This window comes from Danio aesculapii, chromosome 16 (assembly GCF_903798145.1).
Source record: "Danio aesculapii chromosome 16, fDanAes4.1, whole genome shotgun sequence".
Classification (NCBI taxonomy): Eukaryota; Metazoa; Chordata; class Actinopteri; order Cypriniformes; family Danionidae; genus Danio; species Danio aesculapii.
The window spans coordinates 14,713,496-14,733,366 of NC_079450.1; the positions used below are offsets into that span (position 1 = coordinate 14,713,496).

The 19,871-nt window shown below is 37.9% G+C and overlaps 1 protein-coding gene across 3 annotated transcripts in view; it reads left to right on the forward strand.

Moving 5' to 3' along the window:
• The window catches only part of dyrk1b (dual-specificity tyrosine-(Y)-phosphorylation regulated kinase 1B), a 75,667-nt gene that overhangs the window by 37,189 nt on the left and 18,607 nt on the right, over positions 1-19,871 (forward strand). Inside the window, exons 1-4 of one of the 3 annotated variants that reach the window (XM_056475666.1) lie at positions 3,937-6,038; positions 15,941-16,086; positions 18,952-19,071; positions 19,159-19,347. In XM_056475666.1, coding sequence (XP_056331641.1) covers positions 5,897-6,038; positions 15,941-16,086; positions 18,952-19,071; positions 19,159-19,347 — 597 coding nt within the window. In that variant the 5' untranslated portion in view covers positions 3,937-5,896. Of the gene's footprint in view, positions 1-3,936; positions 6,039-15,940; positions 16,087-18,951; positions 19,072-19,158; positions 19,348-19,871 lie in introns of those variants that run through there. The other 2 variants (XM_056475667.1, XM_056475668.1) reach the window with 2 other exon arrangements.

Here is a 19,871-nt window from a genome sequence, read left to right on the forward strand (position 1 = left end):
GTAGAGTAGCTATATGATTTGTTTTGGTCAGCAGCATACCGTCCTCGTCGTCTGCTGCTAGCGGAAAGCCCATTTTTGTTGCCTTATTTAACTTGCATGTGTCCAAACAGACAAATGTAACTCTGTAATGCACACTTTAGAAATGGAGAGAGAAAAAAACACGCACATCTCTGGCGTGAGCAGAGCTGAAACACAACCCCGGCAACCTCCCCGCAGTGTAATTGTAATTCGCTGCTGTGTTACCCCGCCGTTCCTTTTGCGCTCGCTAGCTTCTTTACTGAAGTTCGACTACCGTATCTTCCCACTGCATCATGTTTACCTAGCAACACGCATCACCCGCTGCCGGCCCTCCCATTGGTCATTTCAAAACGCACCCGGGACCAATGGCAGGGCTGTTACCATGGTACAATGTGTAGTTGCCGGGTGGAATTTTGCTGCAAGGCACGTGAGTCCCGGAATCTTCGCCTTGCGTTTTTAATCTCGAGTGTCTGGGAGCTTTGCAAAGGTGATTTATTGGAACCGAGTCACATTTCCTCTCAAGAACCAACTCACTTATACACGCAGACGTTTATCTGTACGTTTATGCTTTACAAACCAAAATAATAATGTGGCACATAAGCGGCTGCCGCAGCTGTCACAGGGGCGCGCGCGCGGCTGTGGCGCTGGAGAGAAAGGAGTTGAAGTTAAAATGTATTTAATTTAAATGTATATTTTCACAGACTATATATATATATATAGATGAATATAAATTAGTAATATAAAATATTTTTGATTAATTTTGTTAGTATGGTTAGCCCTTTCGTCAAGTAATTTAGTTTTGTAAGTATAACTACGCACATATTTGTCACTTATTTAATTAGATTTTTAACATTTAAAAGGCTATAAGCTTGTATATCACACATTAAAACAGTCATATCGATCATCTTCTATCAGCAAGAGAAATATACGTGTAAAGATGCACATAAACGAGCTTCTGTGGAGTCATGGAGGATGAATGACGGCATGGTTAACCTCGTTTTGCACCACCGTCGACCCCCCTCCCTTAGACTCTTTTAGGGGAGAACAGAGAGGCTTTACCAACCCGCACGCAATGGGGTTTTAAAACATGCTTTCATAACCATAATATGGTCAATTTGCAAGAAGGAAAATGTGCAGTATTACATTTTAATCAAACGATATTTTTGTTCTTTGTTTACTTCCTTATTTAGTTGGCTACATATGCGGGTAAATTAAAACTGTATATACAGTAAGTTACACAGTATTGTTAGGCCATATCTCATTTTGCTCACTGGTTTTCATGCTCAATAACTACCCAACAAAATATAATTTTTCTTATTATGGTATACAGATTTTAAGACTCTTTCCAAGTTGTTTTAAACTATCATTTGAGGGAGGTAAACAAAAACAATGGTCCCAACCATTAATTTCGATAGCTTCAGAGAATCCAAAAAGAGCCACATATTGATGAATAATGTTTTGATAGCTTTTTTAAACATGAAGTTATGATTGAAATGCCTCTTGTTAGGTTTATAAAATAGTTTGATAAGCAGGAAATGTTCATGGACCACTAACATGATCACATTGAAATGGTCTATAACAATAATAAGTTATGTTATATTAAACAAATTAAAATGGAGATTAATATATTCAGTGATGCTTCAGTAAAATGCGTCTCAATGTTTGATAGGCCTATTCTTATTTGTTAAATCTCAATTTTGATTTTATTAGCGGTTTAAGTGCAAATATATGATAACAAAGTTAAAGATTAATGATTAATGACCACTTAAAGTCTGCCCTAATGCAACACTCCTTCAGTTTCGTGTGAAATGACAATTCCTCTCTCTCTCTTTCTCTTTCTCTCTCTCTCTCTCTCTCTCTCAACTTTTCGCTGTTGTCTCCCCCCTCCATATCAATCTACCTGAAGTCTTGTCTTATTTCCGCGGGCACGTCATCCTGTTTCCGCGGCGTATTTTAGAGACAACAAGGAGCTGGGGGAAAGGGCAGTCTCTCGTCTCTTCTCCGCCCACATACCAGGCTGACCAATAGAAACAGCCACACGGAGTGGATCTGACCAATCGCGCGTAAGCTGCCGTGGCGTCGGATAGCAACAGAGCCTACGAACGCGCACACAGGGGGTGGAGAATGTGGCGCCCATGAACGCGCGTTAGCAGAAAGGGAGGAGGGAGATTTGAGGAGCAGCAGCTCTATGGGAAAGGAACATCGGCGCGTGTGCGCTTTAGCACAGAAAAGTTTTGATGAAACTTAAAGGGCACAGAAAAATCTCTCTTTATCATATGCAAACAAAGCTTTTGTTACAAATAGGCAATTAAATATTTTATGTTAGTGGCGTTAGACTGTGTTTTTATAGTTAAACTTCTTTTTGTTAGATTTATATATTATCTAACTATAGGATTGTGTTACACATTAACATGAACGTTTGATATTTATGAAATATGACACTTCATTTTGACTAGTGTGTTCAAATTTTAAATAATTATCATTTAAAGTATGGCTGCATGATATTGGAAAAATCTAGAATTGCGATATTTCTTTTATTTTGAAATATATATTGCAATATGAATACAATTTCAACAGATAACTTGAATATTAGGAAAGAATTTATAATGTTAGATCGATTAGAATGATTCTGCAGTGAGAGTGCATCTCCATAAAATCTAATAAACAATTTATAAACTTTTTGGGGTCCCCCGACACATTTTGATTGTGGTCTGTGCTATCTGCAGTGTATTTCTGTATTTCCATGTGTTGAGTATTGTTACACATAAGTCTCTAAACACAATCAAGAAAAAGACACAATTGAAAAGGTTTCCCGAGTCTAACAGCATTCAAGTACAGTAACTGAATGATAAAAATATTTCAATAAAATAATCATTAAAGTTACAATTGGTACAATTTATTATGCCTGAATGCTTTTCTGGTCATTATACAATCAGATGCATCAAAAACACATGCAAATGATGAATTATTATCCAAACTCAACATTGTGTATGCCCACTATCTGACTATTGCAAATTATCATATTGCGATATCGAAATGATATACTGTAAAGCCCTAATTTAGAGCATAAAATGACAAATAGTCAAAATAAAAAAGATGCCATATTTTAGATGTTTATATAAATTTTGACAACACAATACTCTTTAACTTCTGAAGAGGTGCTCAAGCAATAATTACCTCATTAGAAGTCATAACAAGTGAAAATCTTCTTTCATTTACCAATTGTTTTTTTTTTTCTTCTGAAAAAAGCATGCTATGAATTACAATATTTTAATTTAATATTTGGAAGAAATGTTACCAGACATTTACATAATTAAACAATAAGACCTGTTGTCATTGCAATTACTATTATTATTATGATTAGAAAATAAGTTTAACTTTAGAATAAGGCAATACTTACATTTAGAGCTGCTGTTTATATAGTTACCCTATCTCAAATATGCATTTGTACGTATGAGATGCCAAAAATGACAGCCAGATGTCATGCATTACTAAAGTTTGGCCTTCATTAAAGCTGCATTTGCCTTGATTTGTTTGCTTAAATAACATTGCAATTTCGTTAAGTACTTTTAATGACTCCATCAGTCTATATATGTTTATATATGTGCGCTGTGAATATCTATATCTGCAGAGTTACTATAAATGGAGAGAAGTGGCTTGGTGGCGCTACTAAAGTTAAAAAGGGGGTCTTTTTTAATGCCAGTGAATGTGTGTTTGTGGCGAAGCTTCGTTTGATCTGATGAAATCTGGGTAAATAAGCACATAGTCATGCGTCACTCTTTTTGAAACGTATTTCGTGGTTCTCATGGCAGCCCTCCGCTTTTGGTGTTTAAACATTGAAGCGTGGGTAGCTGCGTCAACCGAGCTCCTCCACAGAGTGGCTCTTCTAGATCCCCCCCTGCACTTGCCTGCGGATGGAACAATCCTCATTGCAGGGTGTGGATCCAGTGCCGGCCAGAGAGGCTCGACAACAAGAAGTGAAAACAGGCACGCAGAGAGTATGACTTGAGACTGGCTTAAAAAGAACGACTTTTTTTTGTTTGGAGGAAAACAAAACATCGAGGAGACGCTTTAAAAACCGAGAGGAGCTTTACGGTTGGGTTTGAGATCTCAAAGCGGGAGTAAACGAATCTGCGAAAAGTGCACGCGGAACTGCACAGGGTCGCGATCGCGGTGACAGCTCAGGATGGAAGTAACGTCAAATGTTTCAGCTTTGGCAGTTGATGTTTTTCGCGAAAACGCTTTGAGTTGTGCTTTCATGGAAAGTTAAAGCAAATTTGTCAGTCGCGAACCGAAAGCTCTCTGTTGTTCTTTGAGGCGACTTGACAGCGCACGGTTGGACGACGCCGTGTAAAAACCGAACTTTTCAGTGAGTTTTCACTGCTTGACTGGGACGATTGGATAGTTTGGACTTATTTCTGGATATCCCTTTTCCCATTCTGTTTTTCAATGCCAAGCACATTCGCACAACGGAAAAATCTTTTGACAGAACTGAAGAGGTTGTGCGTTTGCAGGCGCAGTCTGCTCGTTTGACGTTTGCGCTCTTCAGTTGAGACTGAATTTGATCTACATTGTATTGTGAAACGGTATCATAGTGAAATCGGCAAGTTTTTCTTCTCTTGTCCAGTAGTTGTGCATTTTTGTGTGCCTGTAACTTGCACTTCAGCACTTTGACTCGTCGTAGTTGTGTGCATGCACGTGTTTGTTTTGATCCTGCAGCCCACGAGAACATTTATCATAAGCTATAGATTGTTGTCGCCCGTTGTCTTGGGCTTCTGGCTCCCTCCTCCCCTTTTTTGGACTTGCCAGCGAATAAGGTCACCTGTACACCTGCAGACTTCGCCAGTTGCATTCAAGGGGCAAGGGGAACTCAATTTTTTTGTTTTTTCCCTCAAGGAAGTCACAGATATCTTTCTTACCTGGAGCTGCATTTGTTGTACTAATCAGGATTAAGACTATAACCGAGGAAAGTGGCGGCACAACCATTGTTGCCAAGCACACCTGCCTTTTTTGACTAATTTAAGCTACTGTAGGAAACCTAGACAGAATATAAGAAACGCCTGCTATTTTTAGCGAGAGTGATGGGGTAAATGGTGTTGAAAATTGAGACCCCCACCCCCACCCTAAAGGCTACCAACACTTCCAGGTTTAGCTCTGGTTTCCTTGTCAGCTGCTGAATTATCGGGATTGGAAAATTGTGGGGGGTCCTGTCTCAACAAGGATCTCGATTTTATTTTACTTTTGTGAACATTTTGTCCAAACGTTATTGTAATTTTATCAAATGGAATCCACTCGGTATTGTGGGACAATGAATCTAGATACAGTACAAGTAAAGCAAACTTTAGTAACCAAATAAGCTCATCCCCTTATAAACAGAGAAATCTATCTATATGTGTGTGTGTTGCAGAGTATATATATATATATAGCTCTATAAAGTATATAAGACGAACATAGTTTGAATATGTATATTTTTATGCCAAAAGTGAGCATTGTTGCCTGAAACCCAATCCATTGCCTTAGAATATTATAGTAATAAAGGGAATAGCAAGGACAGAAACGAAACGGTGTTTGAAATAACTAAATGGTGCCTTTTTCGTTCATCGGTTTCTTCTGTCTGTCACTTCAGGATTTCGCAAGTAATTGAAAGATATTTTTGTGCTTAAATTTAAATCCTAATCTTTATAACCTGCCTTTACGGTTCAAACTTGAGTTTAGTTACCATTGGATGTACCCTACTGGATTATTTACTGAAGTAATAGGCATGTGCAAAGGATTCTACACTTGATGTCAGTGACTTTTTCAGTACTTTTTGGGATTCCCAGCAAACTTGGTTAGACTCATTCTTTGGATATCACGGGCCAACGCATAAGCTTTTCAGATGGTGATCACTTCGTCTGTGGAGGAGAAGCCCCAGCCTTCTAACAGAATGGTCGCAAATTTGCCGACCGAATCCTGGATTGGCAGTCCAGATCAGAATCGCTTCTTACCACAGTCACACCTGCTACGGAAACCGGCAAGAAGTTAGTACCTTTTTTGCACCCATAAGAAATTAGCATTGATGTTTGAATATGCACAAATGTTGGGAAATCATGATTGTTTTTCATTGAATAGCAGTAGTGTTTAATGGCATCCAGTCACGAATTCAAATCCATTTATTTGTCAGACATTAGTTTCTGTTGAAGGTCCTATTTACCTTTGACCAATGGTAAACATTGGAAATCCTCATGGGTTAAATTCACAGCAGGAATCCAAGCAACACCACCAAAAACTGCATGGAATGTTGAGGGAAAAGCAAATTGTGGTGATGAAAGAGGTTTGGAATTTGAGGAAGTACATTAGGTTTTGGTCAAAAACGTCAATACAGTTTGGTCAAAACATTGTCTGGTACATTAGTCAACAACGTTGCATTTAATTGAAAGTGGTTGCAAGATGTACACCATTATAAACGCATTACTATTTAAAATCACTATAAAGCTTTTGGGGTTTTCAAGGTAAAAAAAGAGACCACCCTGGGGGATTTCCCCTTCAGACCGGACATATATTAGTCAAATGTTTCACACACTACAGAACAGCACTCCTTTTCCCATCATTGTCTTAACATAACGTGTTCAAACAATTATGGGAATAGGCACATTCTTAAACGCTTTCAGAGGCTGCTTGATCTTTGCGTCACTTCTGCGCGGTAATTTGTGCTGTGTGCTATGGGAGCTCTACGTGAGGTGTGAGCTCACAGTGATCGCTCTGTTGCTGGGAATCTTAGAGCTGCAGCAGAATGCTGCTCTGTAGACCAGCATGCACTGTATTGTGCACAGTGTACGTCACAAAACAGCTTTTCTTGGTATGTTAGTCAGATTTCAAGGCTTTATGTTGAAGACAAGTGAGACTCTGACTTGTGATGACATAAGAAAAGGTTGTTGTCATGGCAGATCAATTTGCTTTTATTCCACCGGTGATCTCAGTGTGCTGTTCAGTGATTTCCTTCTTCTTTACTTGAATTCAGCATTACAAAATAAGAATCTCATAGCTCATAGTTCACTGATATTTGTTTAATGGGTGCCTAATTATTGTCAAATGAAAGCAGTGATGATGAAACACACAGTGGTTTTTAAAGGAGCTGGAAAGTTGATGTGATATTGCCAGCTCATTGTCTGCCTATGTACTAAAGCACAGGGACAGTTGATTTGTTAGACATAACAATGTTTAGCCTAACCGACATTATTTGCCATCCCTCCTATTCTCTGTCAGTTCAGGATTGGAATTAAAGGACTCAATTATCTGTCAAGCATTAAGCTGCTTAATGCAGTCACGATATAATTGCTTAATTGGCCCATTTCAAGAAAGTTTCCAAACAAGTAATCTACAGCCGCTGCAAAGTACTAACCCCACTCCACACAAATCTGGATTTAGCTTCAAACTCCGATGTGCATTTTAACTGCGGTCATGAAGATCATGTCATGGTTCACTTGTAGGCTGCTCATTGAGTATAGGTTAGTCTTGAGTTGGTGAGAAACACCAAGAGTTTGAAAAGTAAATGCACTTGTACATAGTAGGATTGATAGATGACAAGTTGTAGATTGACTGATGTTTTGCCTCAACTTTTAATCTCAACATCAGTCAAATTGGGTGATTGTTCAATGCAAATACAGTAGTTAAACTATTTGAGAAGGGAAGTCATTGAGCGTTTTTGCATTTTCTGCCTTAAATTTTTATTTTTATCCATGTATCTGGCTGACTTTTCTCCTGATGCTATTTCTGTTCCCCCACCCCAGTCTGGCGTGTCAAGCACTATGTGTATATCTGCCTTTCAGAAGCCTGAGTAACTCTTTTAAAGATAGAAATAACTGAATGCAACCTATTGGGTTGAGGGAAAGCTGCAGGAATACTGTTTCTCCACATACAAGACAAAGAAAAATTTGATCGGGCCACCTGAAGACATCATATCAGCAAGCCCAGAATCAAGGTGCATGGAGTTTGGACTGTGAAAGAAAGACAACGTTCATGCAAACAACCCGGTTCACTCCTTGCCCTTTGCCTCTTTCCCTCATACTACCTTTCATGTTTGTTTGCTCACTGATTTTCAGTCTAAAGGTGAAACGCTCTGTTATTGCCACGTGAAATCCATTGAAATCCTGATTTATTGCTGTCACATTTCAAGTTTAATTTTCAACGCTTAATGTAACTTGTTCATATAATATCCATTTACTTAAATCTATGTTAAGCATTTTACCTTGTTTGAAGTATTGTCTATACAATTTCTTACTTTTGAGCACAGTTGTGTAAAGGCACATGTAAAAATGAGAGGCTAGATGGATATATTGTGCATCAAACACAATATATGCAGCGATGACATACAGATTTTTAGCTTTTGATTCAAATAAGTCAATTTTCCAGAAATTGTCAGAGCGTTTTAATTCAGCTTGCACCACAAATTTACTGAACCATCTTTTTATGGCTTAATTATAACCATCAATAGTTTTCCTCAGTGCTTCTGTTTAGTCTAGCCTATTAAACGCAACCATACTAGAGCACGAGCTACTAGAAAAGTGTCTGTCTATAGTTGTCATCTTTGCATGCCGATAAAATCTGTTGTTTCACATATTCAGAGGGAAAAAGTGACAAATGCCCTTCATGCTCATTGGCTCTCCATCTCCCCGCCTCCTGCTGGATTAGTGGTGGGCTTGAATCAGAACAAAAACATGTTATTGTTCACCAGATGCACAGAGTGTACCTGCAAGTCCAGAGCAGCAATCCAATCCATTTGACATCTCGCTGATATAACCCACCACCTACTCATTCAAATTAACGCGACGGCTGTCGTTAACACACACTTTTGTGCAGGTATTCCCATTTCTGTCTGTATTTGTGTCTCCTGACTCTCATATCAGCTGTGCTCTTTCCAAGAAAGAAAGTAAACAACGTGAATAGGCCTTCACTCCTCACTATGTGTCAACATCCACCTTCACTGGAGCAAGTGGCTCTTTACTCAAGGGGCGCTTGATTAGAGCTGGTCACTTTAGATTAGCCAGTCTGGTGTTAACGTGAGCTTGCAGTCGCCTTGAGCTGTGAAGGTGCAGTCTCACCGAGAGATCAGCACGTAAGCTCCTTAGGGTCCCGCGGCTCGTGTTTAAAACTCAAGGATAAAAGGGGTGGAGATCCAGCATTGTTCATGACAGCAGTCGGCGTGCATCTGTTTATGATGAGCAGAACTATCGGTTATGCAAAAAAAAAGCTGTTTTACTTTATTGTCAGGTCTTTTATTAGCGTTTAGGCCAAGTTCAGATGATAATTATTTCTGCTTGGCTGATAAACCTGCTGCAAAATCTTCTCTTGGTGTTGTTTTCTTACACAAATACTTAGGATTTACACATTTTAAAATGTAACAACTTTAGTTAACATGGCTTAACAATGAACAATACTTAAGTTTAAACACAATGCCAAGAAAATATTTAAATTATAAATAAATTAATGTATGAAAACGATACAGGTCTTTTATGAAACCAATTAAAACCACAAAATTCATAATATCAAATTTAAACTAGTGTTGTCATGTTACTGTAATTACGGTACCAATCAGTGCTGAATTTTAAAAAATGTCCATTTCCCGCTAACATTTGAGCAACATTGAGTGCATTCCTCAACAGCTGATTTGCCATTGTGTTCCGTGGTTACACTCAGTAAATAGCGGTGAGTTCGGTGAACTGATGATCTTCACGTCCAATCACAGTCATTTCTGTTGAGCATGTGAACACAATGGCAAATTAGCTGTTTTTAAGAACCTGCTCAACAGTGTTAAAATTGGTACCAAATTCCAGTATCGTGACAACACTAATTTAAACTGTTCAACAGTTGCTCAATTATTCTTGAATAACAGCGTAATACACAGCAACTCTAAATGAGCATCACATCACTAGCCCTAGTTTACTCACAGGATGTTTTTCATCGTAAGCAAATTTTGTGCTCGTGTATAATTATTTGATGTGCACAGAAGATGTGATTGAGGCAAATTGTATGGATTCACAGCAAACGTGCTAAACGTACCTTATTATTCACACAATCTGGTGAAAATTCACTTATGTTCACGTGCTTACATTGACTTGGCATGTAATTTATTTGCATAAATACTTTTACTTTTAGAATGAACACAGCATAACACCTACAAAAAGAGAACAACAGTATTTTAGGATCGTATGTTAATTAATACAAAACCCTGCTACTGTGTTTTTTTCGAATAAATGCTGTGTAAAATTAGTGTTAATTTAATTTTAGCAATTGAAAAACCCATATTGACTTCCTGTAGCACTATGGGCAAATAAGCCGCTCAAAATTGACCTTTGTCAAAATAAAAAAAAGTTAAGTGGTAATTCCTAGCAATTTAATTAAAGAAAAATCAAGACCATCGACTAAATGACCTTGACTTCGAGACAAAAGATGAGTAATAAACATGATAATAAGAAGGAAAGGGAAGAAAAACGGAGAACACCGAGCCCAGTTAGCACCAAGAAGGCTAGCAACAAATTGCAGCTAGATCTAGACGTACTGGAGGAATTAAAGAAACGCCGCAAGGAAAATCAAGAAGGACAGAGTCAGACAAAGATATGCCTCGAAAACCCCATATCAACAATGGTTGAATACCGATGTTCAGACAGCACTGTGCTTGTTTTAGCATTGGCTGTTGCTGTGGACAGTTGTCGTACATCATTAGCTAATGATTTATTTTGAGGCGGGGGATTTATTTTATTTTATTTTATTTTTAATACCCTGTGTGAGCTCTCAATTTACCAGTGTCACTGTAAGAGACGTCCACCCAGATGGCTTTTTATTAATAGTGTGCAGTCTGACTCAGCTGTGGGGGTCTGGCTGTTTAAAGTTCTCAGTGGTACTGTTTGGGCTTTGGCCGCCAAGGAAAGGTTGGACGGGGTTATATCGCATAACACTATGCTGAACTTAGTGGAAAGGTTGAATGTTTTGCAGAAGGCTCTCTGAAGATGGTGTCTTCTTGCAAATGAGAGACTTCTGAGAATCAAAATTGGAGATGACCAGTGGGAGATTCTGGGAGATGGTGGCACAAGCTCACTTTCTCCTTAAATAAATAATCTTTCCTCAAACTTGTAATTGGCGAGACTTAAGTGCTGGTGCCCTATGAAACTTTGGGAATTGAATGCTGTCCTCACAAGCTTTCTGTTCTAGTTGAACCCTGTAAACCGAACCCTGTAAACTAAATCATTACTTGATTGTTTTTACCAAAAAATGCTTTTGTTTGTAGTTGAAAATGTTGTTTAACTCAGTATGGTAAAGTGATAAACCCTTTAAAATGCACATTCCACATTGCATTCTGGAAGTTTTTCTCAGTCAGAAAAACACCTTCCCAATTCTCAACACCCAATTTTTAATCAGATACTTCCCTACTGTATCATGTTATAAACATGAAAAAACAGTAGGCCAAAAGTCCTCATATAACCTGAGCATGGATGAAGTGCGCATTTGGTGTACAATTTTCTATCCCACGATGCCTTGAAAGAGATCTTAGGAATGCAAGTAACAGTAAGAACTTTAATTCCTGTGAAGTTCAAATTCCAACGTAGTACCAAATAGGGATGCATTTGAAAAATAATTAAAAAATAATTTAGTTATGTGAGAAAATCTATTATTTTGCAAAAAATGTGCAGCATTTAAGAAAAAATATGAAAGGGCTCATTGTTTCAAATGATTTTGTTAAAAAATCGTGACTCGTGAAGCGTGAGATTAGTATCGTGAGTCAAGAGAATCCCTAGTACCTACTAGTATGCATCAAATAAAACCCATTGTAATTAGTGAGCGTCAAATCTCAGAAAGTAAACTTATTCGTCATTTAATTCTGACGTAATCCAAGTGCTCACTACTACTGACAAAAAAAAGAGCAATCGATTAAGAATATTTGTTCATTTTTAGTTGCTGTAGCATAGGGCTGTGCGATTTAATCGAAATTGAATCGTGGTTTGAAACATTGCAATTTTACATGTTATAGAAAAATACATAATGAAATAAATGTTGGAGTAAATAAATTTTTTTTCATTTCCTTTTTTTGACTAACACTCACTGCATTTTAGGAGTAAGAAGCTATGATACAAAAATTGAGCTAAAGCTTGACTACAAAATTAAATCGCTAATCGAGATTGTAATATGTGTTAAAAAAATTGCAATTAGATATTTTCCCCAAATCGCACAGCCCTACTGTAGGATGATACAACTGATTCTTCAAATTCTATTCTGACATGTACATATCTTTGCCGTGTTTATACATTCTTACGACTACCTATGCTATTGTTGAGCAGAGTTTAGCTTAGCTTCTGAAACTTGTAGTCCTTCACTGTGGGTCATGGTGACATCCATGTGACCTGCCATCTGTGGCTACGGACGCACGCGTTAGTGTGCACGATGTGACGCACACATCCCTGCCTGGTTCACCTCTATGTACTGTATGTCTACAATGTCCTTTTTCCGACACGCAATTTTGACACACCAACTTGTTGCTTGCTGCTCATGCCAAGTTTTCCTTTAGTTTTATGATGCACAAGGAAGTTTTTGTTAAACTTTGAGGAGGTCTGACGAGGAGAATCAAAGCAAAACGAGTTGTTGATAATGCACAGAGTTTTCTCCCTGACCTCTTTTCCCTTCACGCCTATCATGGTGTGTCCAACTTTGGCTCAGTAGCACCAGCGTTCCCATTACCCTAACAGGGAATAAGATAGGGGGTCAATACGGACATGGGAAGGGTGAGGTGGGAGTGATGGGGAGGGGTGTTCAGCTGTTCACAGGCACACACAACCATCCTCTTCCTGTGCCTTAGAGACAGGGAGTAGGCTGGTCTGTTGCCATGGCGACACTGTGATTGGCAGCTGGCAGCTGTGTTTGGTCAGCTGTGGGGATGTGGAGTGAGTTAGTTGGTGGAGGTGGTCTTTTGCATGGTTAATTGCAGCAGATGATTACTTCATCCACCACCTGATATATTTAACTACTGCGACGTGACACTCGTGTCAATAAATTCCACCCAGGCACCTGTGTGTCTGTGGTGGGGCATGTGCCCCTGTTATATTTTATTAATATTCGTTCCCAATGGGGCAATGTTTTTATGCGAGCGCTGCGGCCAGATCAGTGTAGATCGAGAGCGAGAAGGGGGGAAAAGAAGAGAGAGGTAACAGGCAGGGAAAGGGAGGGCGAGAGAGCGGCATTGTGGGAAGGGTTGCTGATACAGCACAAGCTACCAGGTTTATTTATAGAGACCTCGCCGCCCAGCCCTTGGATACCAGCAGCCAATCAGGAGGAAGAGAGGGAGGGGGCCTCTGCCAATCAGAGCAGAGGAAGGGGGGTGTCACACTCAGGAAGTTCTCAATGTGTTCGTTTCAGCATTTAAAGGCACAGTGTGACATTTTTCCTGGTGCTCAGCAGATCGCGCTCTTTCAGTCGTGGCTTTCTTTTGAAAACCAAGGGCAAGGAATTGAATGAAGACGCGCTTTAAGTCAAAGTGAATGCTAGTCATTAAAAAAAAAATCATGCATGCATTCGAAAGGTTTTTGCATTCGTGAATGAGCCGTCATTGTCATTCGCAGCAGGCTCTGATGTAAAAAAGAAATGAGTTGGAGATGAGTCACATATGTATATCCAGGCAGGCTTCCTGTCAGTGAGTTGGTGCTGGGACTCCTCCTATGGGCATGTAGCAGCAATGCTCGCCGTCACTCCCTGGGATTGATGGTGGTCAGATGTGTCGTTTTGCACTTTGTTTAAGCTACGGCCATTGATCGCCTGGCTATTTCAAGTTGTAATGTGTCATTGATAAATTTCACCCCCATTACTCCTCACCTGTCAGCTCCTGAAAGCAGCAATAAAAGCGTTCACTGTGGAATATCTCATCCATTTCATATCCCCCTGTTAGACGTTCATATCCCTGCTTCCGCACTCAGCAATCTCACTTAATTACTGTACTCTCTGCACATTCTCGCTGCTTTCCCAAGATGTCCGATACTTCCTTTGTACGTTTATGAATGTTCATTGTGGATTATTGGTGATGGGGTGGGGGAGAGAAAAAAAAATCACATCCTGTGGTTAAAATTTCTGTCCTTCATATTTGGGACAGTATTAATTCCTTATAAGCGTGTAGTTTAGTTCTCCTTTAGTCCCTTGGTCTTTTGCACACACTAGCTTTGAAAACTTCACTGGCCCACATTGTGAAATGTGTATATGCTGTTCATGTATACCTGATGCTCTCAGATGGTTTGGTTGTGAGCTTGATACTAGTCTGACAAAGACAAAACTGGTCAAGAACGTGGATTTTTTGATGGTGATTTATTATTTATGCAACAATTGAGCATAATGCAAATAAAAATAATCCTATTAGCAAGAATAGCAAAATTAAATATGTTATATAATTATTATCAGTATTCTTAATTGTCATTTAAATCTCTTTCTGACTACGTTTACATGAATCAATTTTATTTCTCTATATAAATTAGTTATAGTGCTCAGCATTATTGAGTACACCCCATTTTGAAAATGAATATCCATTTCTCAGTGAATATAGGTCATGTATTTTGGTGTATTTGAACAAAACAGATTTATTAAACGGATATATTTACAAAAATATAATATTTTAGTCACTAAACACATTTAGAAATTGAAAGATTTCAATTAAATTCAAGCTAAATTTAGCAAAAACAAAAATTACAACCTACTTTTTTTTTTTTTTTTTTTTTTGCTTTTCTTGATTTGTCCTTTTTTAATTTGTGTTTTTTATATTTTTTTCTATAACGTATATCTTTGGGTGTAATAGTTTTTGGACCGTTATCATTAGTTATTTTGTTAGATAAGCTCAAGATTTGGCTTCAGTACTCAAGAATCTAATGTATATGCACAAATATAATATTGTATAGCTTCCTATTAAAAATGTGAATTTAAAAGAGAGATTTGTGAGGGTGTACTTGTATATGCTGAGCACTGTATGTAATTTGTTTCTTAAATCTCTATATATTTTGTTTATAATCATTTGTGAAAAGCAGCAAGCAGTCTAATACAGCTTGCTGTTGTAAAAATAGCAGTATTACTCTAGCAAACTACTCTAGTGAATGACAGGAATATGCAAATGTCTGGGCACATTATAGGGAAAACTGTGCTTAATTATCTTGAAAAAATGCTGCTGTATATCTCTAAAGTATGTCTAAAATCTGAACAACGTTCCTGATGTAACACATGACAAGTTTTGACAGTGATGCACCTGTAATGTGCTCTAACAGGCAGCCTGTGTGCATTGAAAGTAATAACTGCAGCATATTCTTGGCCAACGAGTGGCAGCACAGGACCATGGATAGCTCTGCTTTTCCTCCCAGTCACTCCCATCATCCACTGAGATTTTGGTGTGCAATGTCATACGGCCGTTTTTCTTTGTTCCACCGGTTTGGCAGCAGCAAAGCGTACAGTGATTTTCTGGCATTTGCATACCGTCCACCCTGTTGGAAAAAAACACATGCTGCCTCAGAAAGTTGAGAGAATTTTTTTTCTTCTGATTTGGAAATCATTCTCAGGGCTTTGAAGGTGTATAACAGAGTATTCACACCTCCAACGCATGCTTGTCAGGCACACTGACCTGCTGTAATTTCCCAGCCAAAATGAACTGGAGCTTCTTGAGAGGATAACTGATCGTTTTCGCCCGACTGAAGCAGATTTCAAAGATCTCTTCTTAGCTGAAAGGCTGAGGGAAAAAAATGCTTTCGGTTTGACTTCCAATATGGAGTGTGTGAGTTTTGTGTGTTCATATTTCTACTTCCCCCTGCAGTGCAGTGTTTCCCCCCACACCCATGTCAGGATTTGCTTGGCGTGTGCGATGTACTTTAGCAATGTGTCTTCTGAATCCTCTCCTCTCTCTCTCTCTCTCTTTCTCTCTCTCTTTATGAAGGTGGAAGCAGCTCAGGATGCAAGCCCCCCTCCTCTACCCTCTGCCAGCCTGCCGCCTTGGGCTTCTCCCCCGCTGAGCCAACCATGTCGAGCCAGCACAGCCACCCCTCCTTCAGTAACATCCACTCCATGGCCGACCAGCAGCAGGTACCGGAAATGCACTTCCTTGCAATTAAATTACATCATGTACGCCTTATGCCCAGCAATATTCACAAACTTATCCTCTTTGTTTTACTGTCTCTTCCTATTTGAAAAATAGCCTAATAAATATTTGACGTTACAGTTTTTTTGGTGCTATTACTATACTTTAAAAAATAAATCATGAGATTAATTGAAATTACATGTCATTACACATTATATATCAGCCATATGCAAAGCAATGTTCAACATCGGTAGCCACTCTTCACATTTTGCTTAAAATATTGCCAAGTAATAAATTCAGCAGACAATAATTTGTTTTAATAGTTATTTTTACATTGTAATGAAGCATTCAACCTCTCTTATGCCAAGCTTTGTACAAATTAATTCATTAATCCTCAAGTTATATCAACTCATAATATTTTGTTTAAAAATTGTATAGAAAAGATTTGTATAAATAAGTTGACTGCAACTAGGCATGAGCTGGTATATGTTTCAGACGGTATGATAACCTTGGATAAAAATACCATGGTTTCGTCGGCGCAATAGCCTGGTGGTAAGTGCGCCGACATATGATGCAGTAGTACGTCAGGGCGTCCTGAGTTTGAATCCCGGCTCGAGGACATTTCCCTACCCCCCAATCCCCCCCCCCCCCTCTCTCTCTCCAACTTCGCTTTCTGTCTCATTATTGTCCTGTCTAATAAAAGCAAAAAGGCCAAAAATAAATCTTTAAAAAAATGTATATACCATGGTTTCACAATCACTGTTCTAAAATAAGTTCTTTTTAAATGTCTGAGTAATAAACAACAACTTTTTTACCCCATTGAACACAATATATTTTATTTTAGGAAACATTTACAATATTTTGTAACATTAAACATGTCAGTCTAAATAATTCAAATAAATCCTTGACTTCTGTTCTCTTCATAGGTTTCAAAAACACAGATTTATTTACAACACATAATAAACGTATATATACCTTAGGAACGATATAGCAGAAAATGTTTGCGGTTTTTAAACCTTTGACTCTTCCAAACCACGGTAAACCTTTAGACCGGTTATCATCCCATGCCTGATTGCAACTGCATATAATTTTGTTTTGTATGATTTAACTCCTATTCAAAGCTTGTTCACAAAGTTTCCATGAACACTAACCACCACTCATCACATTTTGTTTAAGACGTTTACATTCTGTTTAATAAATAAATCGTAATTGCATTCACTGCATTTTGACTAGGTGTATCCTACAATGTCTTCCGCATTGTATTTTATTTCAAAATAAATAGAACAAATAAAAATGTAAGAGATTTGTGTAATTACTTGCACTTGTACTAAAGTTTATTTAACTTGTATACAAAGAGTATTCGTGTGTTTGGGTTAGAGCTGCACAATAAGTCATTTTAGCATTGATATCATCATGATCATTCGTGATATTCGCAATAGTCACATCGCGTGATGCGCAATGTTGAGTTTGTATTATAATTTATCATTTGCATGTATTTTTTTAATGCCTGTAATTGTATAATGACTTTAATCCACATATAGGAAATTGTCAAATTTGTGACCTTAACTACAATTAATTTTATTGAATTACTTCTATTTCATCATTCAGTTGGTGTATTTAAATACTGTTAGACCTGGGAAACGATGAAACACTTTATTTCAATTGTGTCTTATTCTTGATTGTGTTTATAGATTGTTATGCGTAAAAATACTCACAACTCATGTAAATACAGAAATGCACTGCAGATAGCACAGACCGCATTGAAAATGTGTCGGGGGACCCCAAAAAGTTTATAGATTGTTTATTAGATTTCACGGAGATGCAAATAGAAAACATTAATTCATCAATCTCTGATTAAACGCGTGCATGAAAATACTTACAACACATGCAAATACAGAAAGGCACTGCAAGTAGCACAGACAACAATGAAAACATGTTGGGGGACCCCAAAAGCATTATAGATTGTTTATTAGATTCCACTCTCACTGTAGAGTCATCCCAATCGATCTAACATTATAAATTCTTTCCAAATTGAGATATTAAGTCATCTGGTGAAACTGTATTCATATCGCAAGGTTAGATCTTTCCAATATCGTGCACCCTTAGTTTTGGTGTCAACCGTCCTGTGAAAGATGTTTTTATGACTTATCCCTCATTGCATTTTAGTTTGAACAATTGCAGATGCAATAAGATAAATTCATAACACAATCGCAGGTTGATTATAAAAAGCATTGTATTAGCACATAACCCATGTGCAAAGTATAAGTCACAAAAATTGGTCTTGTATTTGATCTTGTATTATTCGTAACAACCATCAAAAACCAGCTTTAGTGACTCTTTTGTTTTAAAATTGCAATTAGATAATTCATAACACAATAACATGCTCTGATATGCAATTGCATATACTGTATTTCAAAATAACAGCCCTCAAATGAATATAAAGACAGTATATTAAGACTAGTAAGTCATTACAAAGACAGAAAAGCTATATGTATATACTATATAGCCTATTGTTCAGCAGCTACATTATGCAATCGAGTTTTAATGTCTGTCAGAGGCAGATTTAGTTGTTCACTCAGAACTTGTTCATATATTCTGCAGGGTTTTATAACTGGTCAGTGTATACGTGCACATTGACGTCATAAGCCATTGCATCACTATTGCATGCAGGCCGGAGAATCCCTTGTTACATTTTTCATGTACTATTCAGGGTGGATGATAAATAATTAGCTTCTTCACATTGCCATGTTTGATTTCTAATTAATCACACTACATTTATAAAATAAGCACACAGTTCTACAATTGTTGTCTTGTTTTGTTTATGATTCTTCCTCTATTGGCATGACTCCATTTTCTTGTTTGATTTGCAGGTGCTGTCAGATATGACCATCCTGCAGAGGAGGATTCCCCCAAGTTTTCGAGATCCCGCCAGCGCCCCGCTACGAAAACTCTCAGTCGATCTCATCAAGACATACAAGCACATCAATGAGGTGAGCCACGTCTTTTTGTTTCATACGAAAGATCATCCATGCAAACTCCTCAGAGCAGAAGAGTTCAGCTATTTCTTTGCTTTCCAGGTGTATTACACGAAAAAGAAACGGCGAGCCCAGCAGGTTCCTCCTGAAGACTCCAGCACCAAAAAAGAGCGCAAGGTGTACAACGACGGCTATGACGACGACAACTACGACTACATTGTGAAGAACGGGGAGAAGTGGCTGGACCGCTACGAGATCGACTCACTTATTGGCAAGGGCTCATTTGGACAGGTTAGTATGAGTATGCATGAGAAGAGAAGGCTTCATGATTTGGTCTCATATTCTCTTATATTGCTGCTTAGAAATTTAAAAAAAAATATTTATATAATGGGATGAAACTGAACTGTAAGAACAAACATGTTATTCAACAGGTTGTGTAGAAAAAGCTATCAAGTGCTGCCTGTTGATTGTGTTTTTTTATCACAATAGGTTGATAGATTTTTTCATATTGAAGATTCATTATTTTATTAATTATTCACTATTATGACAAGTTTTGTTTTTTCTGTTTATTTTAGCTTTAATAAACATAATATAGTTATTAATATTAATTACAATTTTTACTTTTAAGTTACAGTAACCTTGTAAATTATTATTATTATTATCATTATTATTATCATTATTATTTATAATTCATGGTTTCCGCCTATTTCATTCTTCCATGGCGGGGCGCCACACCAAAATTCATCCCGCCATGGCTACAAAACAGCTTCTCATTCAAAACATTCAAGAAGTTTTGTGCACTTCTGTGAGGAAAT